The sequence below is a fragment of the Leptonychotes weddellii genome, chromosome 4 (genome assembly GCF_054177405.1).
Source record: "Leptonychotes weddellii isolate Sample4059 chromosome 4, ASM5417740v2, whole genome shotgun sequence".
NCBI classification, from domain to species: domain Eukaryota; kingdom Metazoa; phylum Chordata; class Mammalia; order Carnivora; family Phocidae; genus Leptonychotes; species Leptonychotes weddellii.
In genome coordinates this window covers 152,989,108-153,007,650 of record NC_138372.1, presented here as the reverse complement: position 1 = coordinate 153,007,650, position 18,543 = coordinate 152,989,108, and the positions used below count along the sequence as shown (strand labels likewise).

At 39.0% G+C, this 18,543-nt stretch overlaps 1 protein-coding gene across 2 annotated transcripts in view; it reads right to left on the bottom strand.

Moving 5' to 3' along the window:
- COLEC10 (collectin subfamily member 10) overlaps positions 1-18,543 on the bottom strand; it is a 38,469-nt gene that overhangs the window by 17,259 nt on the left and 2,667 nt on the right. The window contains exon 2 of one of the 2 annotated variants that reach the window (XM_006747036.3): positions 1,436-1,507. The exons of the other annotated variant lie outside the window; for it this stretch is intronic. Within the exon in view, the coding sequence (XP_006747099.1) occupies positions 1,436-1,507 (72 nt within the window). The remainder of the gene's footprint in view (positions 1-1,435; positions 1,508-18,543) is intronic. 2 annotated transcript variants of the gene reach the window in all.

Genomic DNA, 18,543 nt, shown 5'->3' with positions numbered 1-18,543 from the left:
GCTTACCAACACGATATTTCTAAAAGGTCTATAGCAGAGGATGTTTAATCTAAAGGTCAGATAAGGGGCTGAGTGGAAGAATTCTTACATTTTATTCTAATTCTGTTCCTCTGTAGATCTATTTTGGCTTCATTTTGGGAGTCTATTTCCTCCCTAAGATTTGACTATATTTGCTATTTTAAAAAGGGGAGGGAACATATCATAAAACCTAGTGATCAAAGGGACATCAGAGGTTGTCCCACCAAGTTTTAATTAAAATATATATATAGATATATGTAGATATATATGATCGGGGATAACTGAGTTCCTCCAAAATTGTTATCAATTTTGTTTTTTTCTATGATGACCTAAAAAAATTTACCCTTTATAAAGCTATATCCCTGTGATAATAATTTTGCAACTGAATTTGAGAAACAAGACAGAGAATCATAGGGGGGTGGGGAAGAATGAAACAAGATGAAACCAGAGAGGATGACAAACCATAAGAGACTCTTAATCTCAGGAAACAAACTGAGGGTTGCTGGAGTGGAGGGGTGGGAGGGATGGGGTGGCTGGGTGATGGACATTGGGGAGCGTATGTGCTATTGTGAGTGCTGTGAATTGCATAAGACTGATGAATCACAGGCCTGTACCCCTGAAACAAATAATGCATTATATGTTAATAAAAATAAATTAATTAATTAAAAAAAGAATATTGTACATATTTATAGAATAAGAAGAGTTTAAATCAGCATTTCTCAAACTGAGGTCTCAAAGGCCTGTGAGTCTTTTTTTCTCTTTAACGTACTAAAGATTTTGAAATCAGTGGTCTAGGGCCACCACCTTGTAGCAGTTGGCAGGAATTATGTCCCGTGCTTGAAAGACACACACTTACACATCACAGTCTAAAGCTATATTTTGGGGAGGTTGCTCTTGACTTTGTGAGTAAAAACACTCCCTAAAAGTCTTTGTGTCATTCTCATCTTCTTTGCTCTGCTCTTCACCCACCCCACCATTTGCTAACAGATCTTGGAAATAGATGGATAAGTCAATGGATCAGACAACTATTTCTGTTCCTTCTTATTGTTCTCTTACACTCTAGGCCAGCCAAAATGAGTTGCTTAGCAGTGGCTTCTGAGAAGACACAGCTATCAACCCAGCTGTGTTTCTAAAACTCACAGTTTCTTAGATATTTCTGGAGACTACTACTCCCTAGGCTCCTGGAGTGTCCCACTCCTGCCCACCCTAAGGAGGTAGCTTGAGAAATGCGTCGAATCTTGGGGACAGTCAGTGTCATAGGAGCTCTCTGGTGGTGAGTAAATTCATGTCTGAAATACATGTCATTCATCTTTGGAGCAGAGAGTGTTAGGAAAGCTGCCAATTTCCAGGGCAAGGCCAGTAGAGAGAGGAAAGCAATTCTAACATTAGAGTGTCAAATTCATGTCATTGCACTTACCTTTTGGCCCCATGCGTCCCACTTTGCCATGTTTCCCCTCCTCTCCTGGATCTCCCTTTTCACCATCATCTCCTTTTGAAATGGAAAATGAGAGTGGAGCAGCTCAGATAATAACATAGCACAAACTCCCCAGGATATAGTGGTGAACATGGTTGCAATCCATTCCTCAGCCCAGTGCTTGCCCTATAACTCCGATGTGACTATGTATACAGGTGCACATGAACTGGACACTCAGGGAAAGAGAGGACACTTCCAGTATCTTTTGTCTTTCACTTTTCTCCAGATTGTTGGGAGAGATCCATTAAGAGGATGTGACTGCCCAGTGACCTCTGAACTAGACCTGGGCAACCGATCAAAAGCTCTTCATCCCTTCCCTTGTCTTGAAATGTATGAGCTGTCCACCATTTCCACAGTGGGAACCATTTCAAGGATGCAGCCTTGAGCAGGTGAGGTGTTGTTGAGACCATCTGGCTGGTATATGTGACTGAACCCTGATAAGTTCTATATGAACTTTTGAGATTCTGGCATACGGGTGTGGAGACCTCATCTTACCACCACTGAAGACAAGCCTCATCTGTAACTTCCCTTGCTTATTAACACCACCACCTACCAATCTGGATTGGTCTGCCTCTTTCCTTGGTCTCCCCTTGCCCTCAGTGTATGGGGTTGGGGTGCAGTTTCAAATTTTCCACAAGAAATTCCCAAATTTGCAAACCTATTAAATTTATGTTTAAAGAAATACCTTTGCTGGTGATTTCCTGAGAACTTTATTTGGTTTAACAAATCTTTTTTTTTTTTTAATTGAAGTGTAGTTGACAATACTACATTAGTTTCAGGTTACAACATACTGATCTGAAAAGTCTATAGATTGTGTAGCCACCATCTGTCATCATACAATGCTATTACAATAGCATCAGTTATATTCCCTATGCTGTGTCTTTCATCTCTGTGATTTACTCATTTCATAACTGGAAACCTTTACCTTCTAATCCCCTTCACCCATTTTACCCATCTCTCCACCTCCCTCCCCTCTGGCAACCACCAGCAAGTTCTTTGTATTTATGGGTCTGTTTCTACTTTTTGTTTATTTGTTCGTTTATTTTGTTTTTTAGATTCTATGTACAAGTAAAATCATATGGTATTTGTCTGTCTGTCTGACTTATTTAACATAATACACTCTAGGTCCATCCATGTTGTTGCAAATGGTGAGCTCTCATTCTTTTTTATGGCTGAGTAATATTCCATTGTGGGTGTGTATATATATATTTGTATACATTATATGTGTATATATATACATGCATGTGGGAGTGTGTGTGTATATAAAACATCTGGTGTGACAAATATTTATTTTTGCTGGAGAATTTGGCCAGTTCTGGAAGCATGTACATGTACAAATATGTATATTGATGTGTGATACATATATAAATAATATATATATTTATATATAATTATCTAAATACATAAAAATATATAAATGATAATTTACACTTTATAAATTACTACTCTCTGACTGCATGCTTGAGAGCCCCCAAACTGTAGGCATAGACCAGGAAGCTAAGAACAGAAGACAGCTAGGAATGGGGAAGCAAAGCAGTTCTGTGTGAGCAGCAACTATCTTAGTCATAGATGGGTCTAGCTCTGGTACCTGCCCAGTCAAGGACTGAATGAGTGCCTTAATGAAAAGTGTCCTGGAGGGACACCTGGGTGACTCAGTCGTTAAGCATCTGTCTTTGGCTCAGGTCATGATCCCAGGGTCCTGGTATCGAGTCCCGCATCGGGCTCCTTGCTCGCCGGGAAGCCTGCTTCTCCCTCTACTACTCTGCCTGCCGCTCCCCCTGCTTGTGCTCTCTCTTTCTCTCTGACAAATAAATAAATAAAATCTTAAAAAAAAAAAAAAGAAAAAGAGAAGTGTCCTGGGGGTGCCTGAGTGGCTCAGTCAGTTAAGCATCCGACTCTTGATTTCTGCTCAGGTCATGATCTCAGGGTCTTGGGATCGAGCCCCGACTTGGGCTCTGTGCTCAGCAGGGAGTCTACTTGGGATTCTATCTCCCTCTCCCCCGACCCTCCCCCTGCTCACACTCTCTCTCTAAAATAAATAAATCTTTACAAAAAGAAAAAAAAAAGAAAAGAAAAGTGTTCTGTACTACAAATCAGGAGCCCTGGATTTTCACATCATGTTAGTCACTGATGGGTTGAGCAAACCTTCAAAAGTCAGTGATAGAGCTTATTGGCTTTGAAGTAAGACAGATCTGGTCTTTCTCAGCTTGACCACTCATTATCTGGAGAAAGTTGGATATGTGACATCCCTTTCTGAGCCTCATTTTCCCCTCCTGCAAATTGAACTAATAACACCTACCAAAGGAGGAAGCCCATTTTTCGGTTCTGTTCCTTATACTCATCTGTCACCTGTGGAATGGCTGCGGTCATGGGTGATTTATTCTAGCATCCCCATCATTTGACACAGTGTTTGGCTCTGATGTTTAATAAATATAGTTGAACTGGATATATCTTGTGAGCCATAAAACATTTTACAAATGTAATGGTAGTGTTTATTGAATACTATGTGCCAAAGGGGTTCCTAGTCCTTGATATGCATTCTGTCATTTGGTCTCTTCAACAACCTTTGAGAAGAGTACTATTCTTAGCTCCACTTTACAGACGAGGAAATGGGTCAAAGAAGGGTTAAGTAATTTCCCAGCGTCGCATAGCTTGCAAGTAATAAAGCCAGGATTCAAACCAGGGCATTTGCCTTCAAAGCCCTTGCTCTAAACAAACTAGATGATTGGGAATAAATTCATTTCTGGGTCTGGGATTGCTCTTCCGTATGATGGGACCAAAGATGTATGTCCTGCTCACTAAAGGGCAAGATCAAACACAGGCATATATGTGAAGCACTTTGTGAATCATGAAACCACATGAATGTGAACTATTGGTGCCATTATTTCTCCTCCTTCTGCCCCCACCCCCCCCATGAGTTTTCTCATTCATTTTCAAGCAAGTATCTAACTGAAAGCAGCCAGATGAGTGAGTTAGTCATCTACTGCTCCCTGGTGGCTCCTGATGGAGACCTGGGAGGGTGAAAATAGGATTATTCTTCTGACTTGTGTGCCTGCCTCCTAGCCTGGTGGTGAGCAGGCTTCTGGTAGAGATGAAGTAAACAACTTGTGCCCTTGCCTTCAGCTTGTATCCCGGGATCATTTGATCTTTGGGACTTGCTTTAATGAGAACAGAAGAGAGGTATAAATGCAAGCTTTGGAAAGGATCCTCCACATGGTTCACAGTTGTCTGCTTTCATCCTCTTGGCAACATTTCATTGGGTTAGTAGTGCAATTTAGACTTTCTTTTTTTCTTTTAAAAATAGCTACTTACATTTTAAAATAAAATGAAAAGCTATCAGTTGAAGTGAACTCATTTCAATTTTACAAAAATGATTTGTTTCGGCCCCCCTAGGCCACCAGCTTGCTGTGATAATCTTTCCAGCAGAATTCCAGCAGAGCAAACAGTTGACCAATTTTTCTTAGGTAAAGTTTTTTTTTTTTCCCAACAAGCAAAAAGTCTTTTAAAATTAAATTCTAGTTTGAAATGAAATAGCTGAACCCAGGTCAGTACCCCCTGCTCAAAGGAAACAATTATTAAAAATTAGTGAATTGATTTTGGAAATGCTAAAGAAAATTCACCAGGAGCTGTATTTTTCTCACTGCCAAAATAATCTTATGGACTAGGGAAAAGTTGTTAGTGATCCTTTTCCTGATCAGCCTTAGAATTGAGTGGAGTGGGTGGTATGGTGTGCTTTATTAATGGGGCCAGGACTCTTCCCTAAAATATATCCTTCCCATCTCTAGCTACCCCTTCTTGCCTATTGCATTCTCACTCTTGGAAAGCTCTGTAGTCAAATCGATTATTCCCTGGACTGCTCATACATACCAGGTATATCAGTATGGTCATAAAATGGACTATCTCCCAGTGCTTTGACTTCCTTGATCACAACATCATCCTTTCACTGAAATATTAAGCCATCCTTAGGAACTACTATGTTTGCTTTCTATCCATCACTTACTTTATCAGTCCCTCTGTGCCTTTATCTACCTCCCTACGTGTCCTGAATTCTTTCAACTCAGTCATTCCCACACAGCTCTCCCTAAGGCAAAAGGAGTGCCCTCCTTTGGTGAAGAGGGCTCTGGAGCAAGTTATATCATTTTTCTGAGTCTCCGTTTCATCCATTAAATGGAGAAAAAATAATCATCACTTCACAGGATTGTTGTGGCCTAATGGGGACAATGCATGAAAAGTGTTCCGCACAGTGCCTGGTGCTTGGTAAGGTTATCTGTTCTTCTTTTAATCAGAACAGAAAGGAGGTATAAGAATGATCATCATCATCATCATCATCATCATCATCACCAGGAAAGACATCTCTTTTTAACCTTCCTTTGTATTCACTACCTCAATCCTTATCCTATAATCATCACTTACTTTTGTACTTGACTATGTACACTAAGTAAATTTTCACACAATTAAAGATAAATAGAAATAAATGTATACCCATTACTGAGACATAACAATTAACATGTTGCTATTGCTTCATCCATTTATTTTTACTGACTTTTTAAAAAAGTAAATTACAGACACGATGACATATCTTCCTTAAATACTTCAGCAAATCTCTAAAAGGTAAGAACATTCTCCTATGTACACATAATATCATTATGCCAATCTTAAGTTCGACTTGGCTATGGGGATTTGCTAAAGTCACCTTTATAGAGCTCTGTGACCTTGTTCATCTTGAGCCCATACTACTTTGCTGTATATAAACTCATAAAAAGGAGTGAGCCCTTAGAAAAAGGAGCAGACATTCAGAGGAGTAAACCTGGGTTCAGTGAATACAAATTATGACAAAAATTCCATTTTTTCTTCTGGAAGGACTACTAATAAATCAAGAAACTGTCATGACCAGAGTGGCTGGAAGAAGACACATGTCCATTGGTCAGTCATAGAAAACTGCAGTTTCTGTGAAGCTGGGGTGATATATTGGTGAAATCCATGGGCTTTGCTCTTACAGGTCCTGAATTCAAATCCTCATTATATCCCTTTCCAGCTCTGTGAACTTAGGTGTGGTATTTAACCTTTCAAAGTTCCTGTTTTATCTGTAAATGGAAATAAAAGAGGACCTACCTGTTTAGTCTCCCAAATTGAGGGCTACTTGCTTACTATGAGACACATGGTACTTTGATTCATTTTGATAGTTTTGTGGTGGAAATTGCTGGTAGAGGAAGAAATCAATAAAAAGTTTGCTTATTTCCTTTTTTCCCTGTCAAATGTACCGCCAGGTGATGTGTAGTCTTACCTGGATTGCTCCTGCCCATTACCCAAAGGTGGGATTTTTCAGCTCTCCAAGGGTCTTATACCCTAGAACTGGTGCCAAGCACTTGGTTGACAGGAGCCAGCAGGAGAAGGTGATCTGTAATTTAAAACCAGGCATCTGCAAGCATGGCTCACTGACCCTTAAAGATAGCAGTGGTCATAAACTGTGGAGAGATTACAGGCCCGTGGTGAGATTTCATCATGGCTCTCTTTCCTCATTTGAGACACTGAGGGGTTTTTCTTCATATTTATTTTAATGAAAGCATAAAAAATGAGCAGGCATGGTTTCCAAAAGAAGAATGATTTGTAGACATTACTTTGCATCTTCATTGCCATGAGGCAACTGATCTGTGGTCAAGGGAGACAAGACCTTGGCTAACCTGGCTTAACAACAACAACAACATAATAATAAACACTATGTTCTATGAATAGAAAAAAAATCTTTCTACGACAGTGGGGCAGGGGTCGTCTAAGAGATTTTCTGAGGCTCTTCCCTAACACTACCTCACCCAGTTATGAGGAGTGTATATGAAATAAGACCATCCTTATAAAACAACACCTTTCCTAATACATTTAAAGCATTTGCAAAATGTTTATTTTGGTCCTAGAGCAGGGATATGGTTACAAAAGAACCAAGTTCATTTTAGTCCGTAGGAAACTGCCTGCCTCTAAGGAGAAAAGCTGTCCAAGGGAGAATCTTATGTGGAAGAAAGCAGCTCTTAACCAAGATGCAGCTTGCCAAGGGTTTCAGCCTTTGGAAACACAGGTCTTTGGAAAGTTGGTGCTATGGGCAGAACAAGAGCTTTATAGTCTGTCATGGGCTGGATTGTTTCTTCACCCCCAAAATTCATACGTTGAAGCCCTACTCCCAGTACTTCAGAATGTAACTGTATTTAGACAGAAGGCCTTTAAAGAGGTGATTAAGTTAAATTCTGGCTGTTCGGACAATCCTGATCCAATCCGTCTGGTGTCCTTATGAGAGGAGGAAATTTGGACACACAAAAGGATGCCAGGGATGAATGTACTAATCCCTGAAAAGGCCATGTAAGGACACAGTGAGAAGGCAGCCGTGTGCAAGCCAAGGAGAGAGGTCTTAGCAAAAAGAGACCAAATCTGTTGACTCCTTGACCTTGGACTTCCAGCCTCCAGAACTGCAAGACAATGAGTTCCTGTTGTTTAAGCCACCCAGTTTGTGGTATTTTGTTATGGCAGCCCTAGCAAACTAATTCATAGTCCCAGAGACCCGGGCTCAAATCCTACATCGCCACTTAAGAGCTCTTTAATATTATACTAAATATGTTCTCTCTCTGCTTCTGTTTCCCAAACTAGAAAATTGAGGTAGTTAACACTTTTCTTATGGGATTGCTTGAAGATTAGATGATATTATGGATGGAAGAGCTCACAGAGGATCCCTGTGCATTGAGTGTGCCCTTATCGATCCACTAAATATTAAGTGTATAGTGGGAACCTACAGGTTTCACCTTCCTGGTATCCTCAATCTGTGCTTCTGGTAACAGCTCCACAAATTTCCATAGGAAACCACACTTGCTTATTCTTAGTCCATGTGGTTTGAACCTAACCCACAGTGATTGGCTCAGCAGTGGGCATGGGACCCAACAAGAGCCAGTGAGTCTCGATTTGTAGATAAGCCTCCTCAATAACTCAAGCAGTTACAACTTCCGAAAATGGAGACTTGCTCTTTCTGCAAGGGTTGCAGAGAAGACAGACTATTATTGAAGTGTCAGAATCTGTTTTACCACCATGAAGGGAGAACCTTCTTTAAAATGAAGTCATTATCGAGGAAAGCTGAACCAAGGTACGGAGGCTGAGTCCTGAGCACCTGACTCCAGACCGGATGTAGCACAGCTTGAGTCCCTCCCTGTCACATGAGACTAAACATGCCCCTTCTCTCCTCTCCTTGCTTGTTTGATTAACCAGTGTAAGCTTGGTTTGTATTTGGTTTCTCTCACCTGCAAACACGTTTCCTTACTAATATAACTACTAGACACAGATCAGGAAAATAAGGGCCTTCCTCTGAGGAGATGGAAACCTCAGGAGAGGATGGGCACGTAAGCCTATAATTACTGGGATAAATGCTGGGAGAGCAGCTGTTATGGAAGCGTGAAGGACAAAATACCTGCCTCTACCTGCTCATACCTGAAACTCTTCCCTGGTCTTTCTCAGGAAGAAGTAAATGGGATCCCTTGCATTGGGCTCCACCAGAATAAATTTATATCTTCAGGTAAGTGAAAAAGAAAATAAGCTAAAATACAAATTTGTCATTAGATGAGGGCAGGCTGGTACTAAAACGTTCTCATCAAAAAAAGTTCGTGTGGATTTTTATCTTCCATCCAAACCATGCATCCTATGCATGGGTTTGGCTCACATGTCACCTCCTCTCCCCAGGAGTCTGCTCAGTGCAGACTTTCTTGCTGCTGCTGCCATCTCCCTAAGCATCAGGAGAGTCTCATTCCCTGAAGGGAACAGCCCTTGTACTTCGTAGCATCCACCACACCCTGTCAGATTCTGGGAAAAGTCAGGGAGGATACACTATTTCCTTTATATCCTTAGCACTTGGCACAGCCACTCAGAAGGTTTTCAAAAGGAAAGGAATAACACCCTTAAAGTGAAGATCGATAAATGTGAGCTTAATGACAATACAGCCAAATAAATTAGTCATTGATTAAAATGTTATTCTCACAAATGGCTGATTAATGAATGGACTTGAGGCAGCCGAGAGGTCTGTGTGATGGCTCGTAACCTAGGAAGGCAGCCAGCCTGGCGCTACTGTTCCCTCCACCCCATGCTTTTGTTTCCTCCTCTTATTTGCCCATCTCTCCCAATGTCACCGCCATGCTCTCATCTGTCAGGCTCAGTCCCCAAATGGGTTTTGGCACTTCCTCCTTCTGAATTCCCACTTTGATTCTTACTTTTTCTCACATGCGTTCTTTCTTTTTCCTCCAACCCTGCTGCCATTATTCTACCTTTCCCTGTGCTAATACTCTAACCCCCATTCCTTGCAGGTGGTCCCTAAATGGTCTTCATGGTGTTTTATTCACTGGTGACTCCAAGTGCCTAGAATAGTGTCTGTTCAATGAATAATTGTTGAAATATTAGTTTCCTTAGATCTGAGCTTCACTTTTTCAAGCCATCTTGCAGACGAATCTTTATAAAAATCACATTTTCATTACAAAACTGTCCCATTCAAAACATTTCAGCAGTTCCTCTGTGTTTATAGGCCAAGTCCAAACTAGTTAGTCTAGAGTTTGGATTTTCACAGACTGGCATCAATGGAACTTTCTGGTGTTATTTTCTGACATTGACTTTCATAACCTTCTATGCCTGTTCAACTTGTTTATTCATTTTTCATTAAAAGGTCTTTCAATTCATGCCACCATTGAAAGACTTTTCTCTCTGTTTGAAGTTCATCTCTCCAGAGGAAAAAAGCAGAAGTCATAAAAGAGAAGAAAGACATATATGACCATATGAGAAATTAAAAGTTTTTATATGGTAAAAGAAGTCACATAACTATATAGAGTTTATAAACAAATATATGACAAACAAGGAAAAAAATCAAGCACTAAGACATATATAAGGTGATTAATATTCTTAACATGTGAACAGCTTTTGCAAAAAGACAATAAGTGAAATAAAAAGATGATCTAAAAATATAAACAATAAATGATAGATGAACAATGTCCATACTCACTATTAGTCAGAAAAGTAATATGGTAATGTCTATTATCATATGTTGCCATCAGATTTAGTAATAATCTAAAAAACTAATAGCATTCGAAGATGCCATAGATGCAGAGAGCACTCAGTCATTGCTTGGGGTAACATGAATTGCTACAGCATTTCTGGGAGCTAGTCTGTCAATAAGGATTAAAACAAAGAATCCACACCTTCCATTGTACCTTAGGGAACCTATTTTATGAGAATAACTATAAGAACTAATACATATACATGTATATACATGTGTGTGTATTTATATATATGAGAATGTTTATAGTGGCAAAAACAAAAACCATAAACAATCTGAAAGTGTATCATCATCGTGAAACAGAAATATTGTGCAGTTGCCAAAAATAATGAGTGCGAGAAAGACCTCTGAAGAAGGTGTGATCTCCATGTTATATTATATAAAGACTGTCTCTTGGAGAGTCATTTGCATATGATCCCATTTAAAAGAAAAAATAAATAAACAGAAAAAATATAGAGAAACATGTTAATACCAAGCTATTAATGATGGTTACATAGGTGAAATGGTTCGGAAAATGGAAGAGTCACAGTGAAAAGTGAGATCATTAGCTTTTTCTTTACACATTTTTATTCTGCACATATTTACACATGTTACATGGTATTTTTTAATTAAATTGTTTATTTAAATTCAATTTAGTTAGCATATACTGTATTATTAGTTTCGGCGGTAGAATTTAGTGATTCATCAGTTGCATATAACACCCAGTGCTCATTACGTCAAGTGCCCTCCTTAATGCCCATCACCCAGTTACCCCATTCCCCTACCCACCTCCCCTCCCAGAACCTTCAGTTTGTTTCCTGGAGTTCAGTGTCTCTTATGGTTTGCCTCCCTCTCTATTTTCATTTTATTTTATTTTTCTTTCCCTTCCCCTATGTTCATCTGTTTTGTTTCTTAAATTCCACATATGAGTAAAATCATATGGTATTTGTCTTTCTCTGAATGACTTATTTCGCTTAGCATAATACACAGGCTATGTGTTTCAACAAGCATGAAATACTCTTGCAATTTGAAAAATAAATCATAAATAATGTAAAGAAACTGTGGATCTTCTCTTCTTTTGTAAATTTTACCTATTAGTCTTGTCTCAAATTCTAAATTCTCTGAATTTATTGATAGAATTACTTCCTTGGTAATTCACCATCTGGTTCCTTGTTACTACTCTCTAATTACTGCCTTAGAGTATTATTTTAAAGCATACTGTTATCTAACTTTTTGTATTAATGTCAACTACTCAATTAGAGTGCAAGTTCCTTGTTTTGAGGGCAGGTATTTTATACTCTGTTCTCGAGAGCTGCTCAAAACTTCACAATTTGCTCACTCACTCATTCATTCCTTGAACAAATATTTATTGAGTTTCTACCAGCTGCTAAGTCCTGTGTTGAGTCCTAGGCATACAACACTGTCTCAGACTAGACATGATCTAAGCCTAAAAGTTTGGTGGGAAGGAGACACCAAACAAGGTCTTATAAATGTTATGAGTACTATGAATGGGAAATTACCATGTGTGTTGTTGGCATCTAACAAGGTGAGATTTTGAAAAGATCAATGATCTTTTTTCTTCTCCCTGGTAAGGAGATTTGGCTTTTATTCATCTATAGGTTCTCTCCTCAGATGATAAGATAATGTATCAAATAAGGAAATAGAATAGAAATGCTTTTTCTATATTAATATTCTAAACAATGTAAGGAAATATAATATGTAAGGACATATATTGTGATTAATTTATCTAATAACAATATCAATGACAATATTGATAACAACTATGTTTACTGGGTGCTTCCTATGATCCAACCCAGGTTGTTGATGTGCATGACCATGATGTCAACCAATCCCTTTACTGTGCCCCATCAATCTCAGAGACCCATAAACTTTATTCCCCCTTCAGCTAGTTCCTGTATAACCTAGCAAAAAAAGTGAGGATTTCAAGGATCCTGCAATGTTTCCTACTTGAATTATAAAGCACCTCTTCTTTGTTTTCAGGTTTATTTGGTTTAAGAAGAATTACTACCTGGAACCTGCAAGTTTTTTGTAGTCATTGCATGTCCGAGTAACAGGGAGAAAAAAAGAAAACAACTAACATTGTACTTAATGAAAAATACAATATTAAGTTTTGTTGGGCAGGTTTTCTTCCTCCTACACATATCATTCATTATTAAAATGCATTCACAGCCAAGTCAGTAGAAACAAATGCAAGGAGGAATCCCATCCATCCAGGACAAAGTGGCATGCTTCTGCAATACATTTTTATTTGGCAGTAGTTAAGAGCGGAAGATCTGGGATCTGAGGGCTTAGTTCAAGTCCTGGTTCCATCACTGGCTCACTGGCAACCCACTTAAGTTCTATAAGTCGAAGTTTCCTCACTAGTAAACCAGAATATTGAAATATCTCCCTCACAGTGTTTTTGAGAGGAGTAAATGTGCTAATGCATATGAAGGGTCAAACGGTGTCTGGAATGCAGTGAGCGCTCGAGAAATTTATGATATGATAGTATCATCCACTAGGTCACCCAGAATTTCTAGCCACTAGAAATTAGAGGGATACAAAGAAGAGGCCAAGGGCGGGCAATGCCTCTTTAGCCCATACCTTGGCTGTGCAGATTTGCAACTCCCTGGCTGATGTGTATTTTTGCTTCCAGAGATTTGTGCGTCTGGCTTTGAAACATTTACAGCACTCTGTAGATGTAACACACAATATTCTGTCTAAAATTCCTTTCACTACAAAGTGGGGCAGAAGCTAATGTAAAGAAAAAGAATAGCATTGTAAGTAATAGCTATGCGATTATATCCCAACATCCCAACCCATGGACACCCCACCCATCTGTGAGAATGACAGTGTCCTCCCTGATGATTCCACTAAATGAAACAAGTTACAAAAACCATGAGTCAAGACAAATAGTGTGATTTGTTTTTGTAGAGAAGAAATGCCTAAAAAATATTTATGATCTCTATTTTCAACTGCTTACTGGACTTTTCCATATGTATGTCCAGAGGCAGCTCAAACTGTTTAGAACTCATTATCATCTGCCAGTTTTGCTTCTGAAATCTCTCTCTAATCTCCCCTCTTTCTCCCTATCCCAACAGCCCTGATTCATCTCTCATTTTTAGTTCATGTCCCACCAGGATCTTCTCACATCCTTTCAGTCCTTCAGCCTATCTTCAGCCCTGCCAAGAGATTTGTCTACCTAAAAAAAATATCTAAGTTGCTTCATTCTCCTACTCAGACTTCCATTGACTCTTCTGCTTTAAACTATCATTTGGCTAGTCAGACCTGATACAATCTTAAAACTTCTACAGAGTAGCTGTGAAAACCAAAACCAGAAAAAAAGAAGAAGAAAGAAAACCCAAGGTATAATGAAAATTAGGTTAACAAAGTGCAGTAAGTTTCCATTTACAATGAAGCCATTGGAGCTAGAATAGGGAAAACATTCTGTGCTCCACCTTATTAAAAGATTGAGGTAGAATAACACTTAGTTTCTCCTCCTTTGGACACCCCTGTTCTAAGAGTAAGTCTCCACTGACCTGCAAATTAAGTCAATAAATTTGTTGCATTAGTGATGCATTTCAACACGGCAGAATACTGTGCCCTAACCTCCCATATCCACCCATATTTCTAATTCCAAAGAGTAAGATAGGAAGAAATACAGGAAAACAGGCAGTAAAATGATGCATTTTGGGTGATTCAGTTCTCAGTGGTAAAGCCTTGTAGGCAGGTGCAGGAATACCCTGGCATCAATGAATGCTGAGCATTTTAATTTTGCATACCCTCATCTGTGCAGAGCTACAATGTTAGAGAAACAGGATGAGGGATCAGGAGAAAGTTCCACAGCATGGTTGGGTCACCTTAGAATAATACCAACATGATATTGCCTCCCTTCAGGGTCCTCTAAGCTAAGAAAAAAGATCATATCCCTTGCCTTTGTACACTCCATGTGAGCATTATTTCAGTGTATTTCGTTTGTGTCTATGGGTTAGTAGTTTGCCCCAAGATCACTGGTGGCATGGTCTAGCCTTGCTCTTCAAATCCTAGGATAAATCCATTCTAGAGACCTTCCTTTGTAATATATCCAAGTCCCTCCTTCTCTTTGGAGACTTTCACTTTGGTCTGCAGCATATTGTTACACTTGTGACATTTCTCCATCTCCCAAGCTCCCTTTGGACATAAGGGCCTCTTTGGACACTCAGCATGTGGTCTAAGGGGAGGGTACTTTGGCTCTGAACGTCAAAATCCTTTTCTAGATTTTTGTTCATCTCAAGCAAGGCAGAACAACATCATTTAAACTATTTTTGACTGCACTCCATACTGTAATGTCTTGCACATACACTCATCCCTGGCTGATGTCAAACAAATGACCCTCAGAAGAGTCACAGGCACAGGCTTTAGTTCGTTCGTTCGTTCATTCGTTCCTTCCTTCTTTCCTTGCTTCCTTCCTTTATTTATTTATCCCTCTCTTTAAGTAAGGATAATGATTCCTATAGTATGTCAGTGGAACTAAAGAAAAATAATTGATAAATCCTTGGTAAATTCTAAAGACTCATACTCATATAATTTGTTTAACAGATAAAAGTATTCTCAAGGGCCCACAAGAGACCTGAAATAATGGTTCTAGAGTTTTCAAGTCAAGACCAATCACAGTAAATAATTTGAAAACAATTAAATTCTTTAGACGCGACTTCAGTTGAGTCTCTGAGTGTCAGATTTTTACTGCACATACTTATAATTATAATTTATAAAAGAACAGAGAATGTTCTAGAATATAATTTAAAGAGTTTTGTAAAATTATAGAATATTACAGATCAAATATGTGGTGCAAAAACCAGACAAGACTGCTTATGGATCAGAATATCTAGAAAATATGTGAAAAGGCTAAACAACACCATTTCTAACAGACGTAGAATTTCATAAACACAAATAAAGAGTGAGAGACTTAAGTTGTATCTGGCCTACACGTATGGTCGGTGACCCAAGGCCAACAAAACTGCCTGCCTGGGGCACAGGAAAATATTCCCTAAAGGACGAAAAAAGACCAGAAAGCAGGAAAAACGTTCTCATTTTCTCTTGAGTTTTGCTAATCCATGGTTTTCGAATATTTAAAGGGTCCTTGGCAATATGTCAAGGACAGTACTAAGTGCTTTGTGTGGCTTAACTCATTTCTCCTCACCAAGACCCCTTAAGGTAGTCACACTTACCATCCAATCTTTTATTGCTGAAAAGAAAACTGAGGTTTGGTTTTGTGAGTTTTAGCTCATTTAATCCCATTACATCCCTAGGGGTATTTACACTATTGTTATTCCTACTTAATTGATCAAGAACACCAGACTCAGTTGGAGAACAAGGGAAAGAAGGCAACATGAGTGAAGAGAAAGAGTGATCTCAAGTGAAGTACTGACAAGAGTTGACTTTGCAGGGGCAGTGCAATAGAAAGGAAATTGCAGCAAGGAGCAGAAGGTGGTGGCGTTTCCCTGATGGATTTCTATTTAAGGAGCCAACTTTACAATCTGTGAGCCTTTCATTAGGGATGTGGGGAGAGAGGGAGCTTATGGTAATGGAAAATGGAAGCTGATGGGAAAAATGAGGATAGCTAAGCTATATGCTACACATGTTTTAATTTTCAAATTAAGCATTTGAGATGGACAATAACATTATCTCTATTTAAAGAATGAAAACACTGAGGCTTAAGGTCTCAAAGACAGTAAGTGGCAGAGCTCAAATTCAAAGTCCATGATCTTTGCCAACATGCAAGTACCTACTACTACCATGGCCCTAGAGGTAATAGATGGATAGCCAAGTTATTGTGCAAGGGAGTTGAGGAAAGGGGAAGCCTGGGGAAAGGATGCATGCTTATTAAAATGAAACAAGCTAAATGTTTTTTTAACGTTATCATCATATCTCCTGAATCATCTTTGCTCACACCTTGATTGCCTGGAGTTTTACTCTTCCCTTTCTGGTCTAACCTTGAGATGCTTTCTTGGCATCTACCCAAAGGGAAAAGGAGAGGAAAAAATGGTTTGGAACACCCTGGCCGAGCCACTTAAAATTTCGGTCTGTCTTTATGCATAAAATACATACTAAAACTCTCAATGAAAGAATATAGTGAATTAATATAGTTAATATAAAGGTCTTGGGAAAATACCTACTTGCTTAACCTCTCTGATAAAGCCACCAGAAAGAAATTAGCAACTTAATTTATATCAAGGTGACCGAGCTAAAACAATTCCATATGATGTTTATGCATTGACCTCACAGAACTCCTTTTCTAATGTTAATTTAGAAAGCTAAAGGAAGGATCATTTCATGCTTAATGAGACTGATGAAACGTGAGGGTGATGATACAACCTGGCAGAATGGAACAATGACTGGCCTGGTGATTGGAACAGGAGTTCCAATTCTAGTCCTGCTGCCAGCTAATCACTGTATGACTTAGAACAAGTAATCTTAACTCTCTGGGCTTCAGCTTTAACAAATGCAAAAATAAATGGAATTAAACCAAGTTACCTCTGATAGTTACATTACAGGTAGTGAGACTTCCAAATTGGCTGTGAAAGTGATCCAGACATTCCTGGGCATATCTGGCCATCTGTTTGGGGAAGTCATGAGAAGCTTGTTTGCACTGGAGGCTGAAAAGATTCCTGGAAATAACTCGATATAGCTAGGATCCAGAGAGTGAGGGGGTATCCGGTAGGGCCTACTGTGCAAATGGCATTTGAGCTAAAACCTAAATGAGGAGAAGGAACGATCCTTGGGAAGGAAGATCTGGGCTGGGCTAAGTTTAGGCCAGACAGAAGGAGCATCAAATACAAAGATCCTGGGCCAGGAATGAGAGACAAAGCAGGGATGCCTGAATCAGACTACAAGTGGAAAAGCAGTTTGATATGGGAGAAGTAGGGAGAAGCCAGATGGAATGCAAAGCAACTTTTAGGCCACACACACAAAAGTCATTGAAAAAAAAGCTCCTAAACAAAAAGGTTAACGGAAGCCAGCATAAGCAATAAGGCAAAATATCTTTAATTTCCAAGCAAACTAATGAAGTAATGGAATTGATTATCAAAAAGAAGGCATATCATTACTTTCAGCATATTTCAGTATCCAGTACAATGTTGAGCTGTGAGGTGGCATGAATGCCATGTTCTCAGGCATCGTCGCATCCATTTCTTATCACATAGGGGTCAGTGGACTATATTCTCAAACCTGATTCTAATAGAAGCCAGTGGGTGTCATGGAATGGCACTGGACCCAGAGCCAGAAGGCCAGGGCTTTTCAAATTGCTTATCTGTTCTGTAAGTATGTGAGAGACCTTGAGGGTTCCACTTGGCCTTGTTGACATTGTTTCCTTATCTTTTAAGTTTAAAGTAATTGCTACCACATAGGGCAATTATGAAAATTAAACAAGATAATATACTTGAAAATACTTTGGAAATTGTGAATCATCACTCAAATATTTCTTATAGCTCTTACATTTCTTGTTAAAATTTCTTGCCACTGCTATTCTCAAGGGAAACCACTAGAGGTCAGAATTGTACACGAATAGTTTCAAGAAACGACACAGGTGGGAAAGGGAACATTTTCTACTGAACAGCATAAAATAATAAATTTAAGGCATAGAGAGAAAAATAAAGATGGCTTTCAACAAAGAAGTTTTGATAATTGGAACATTGCTTATTCCCAAAATTGTTAGCAGACAGATAAATAGGGAGAGGAAGGAAAGACAAATAGAATTTAATTATCTATTTATACTGTCTACACGGCTTAAAGTTTATATTTGTTAGCTTATATTATTCTTAAAACAGTTCTCTAATGAAGCTCACTTTGCAAATAAAGAAACTAAAGCATAAATAGATGTAATAGCATACTGAAGATCAAAACAGATTTAATTCCATATCCTTCTTACCACCAAGTCATGCTTGGGAAATAATGCAGTAAGAAAATGGTGAGTCTGTATTGGACAACATATTATATGACTGGTTAACATTACTTGTTTTCCACCTGCAAC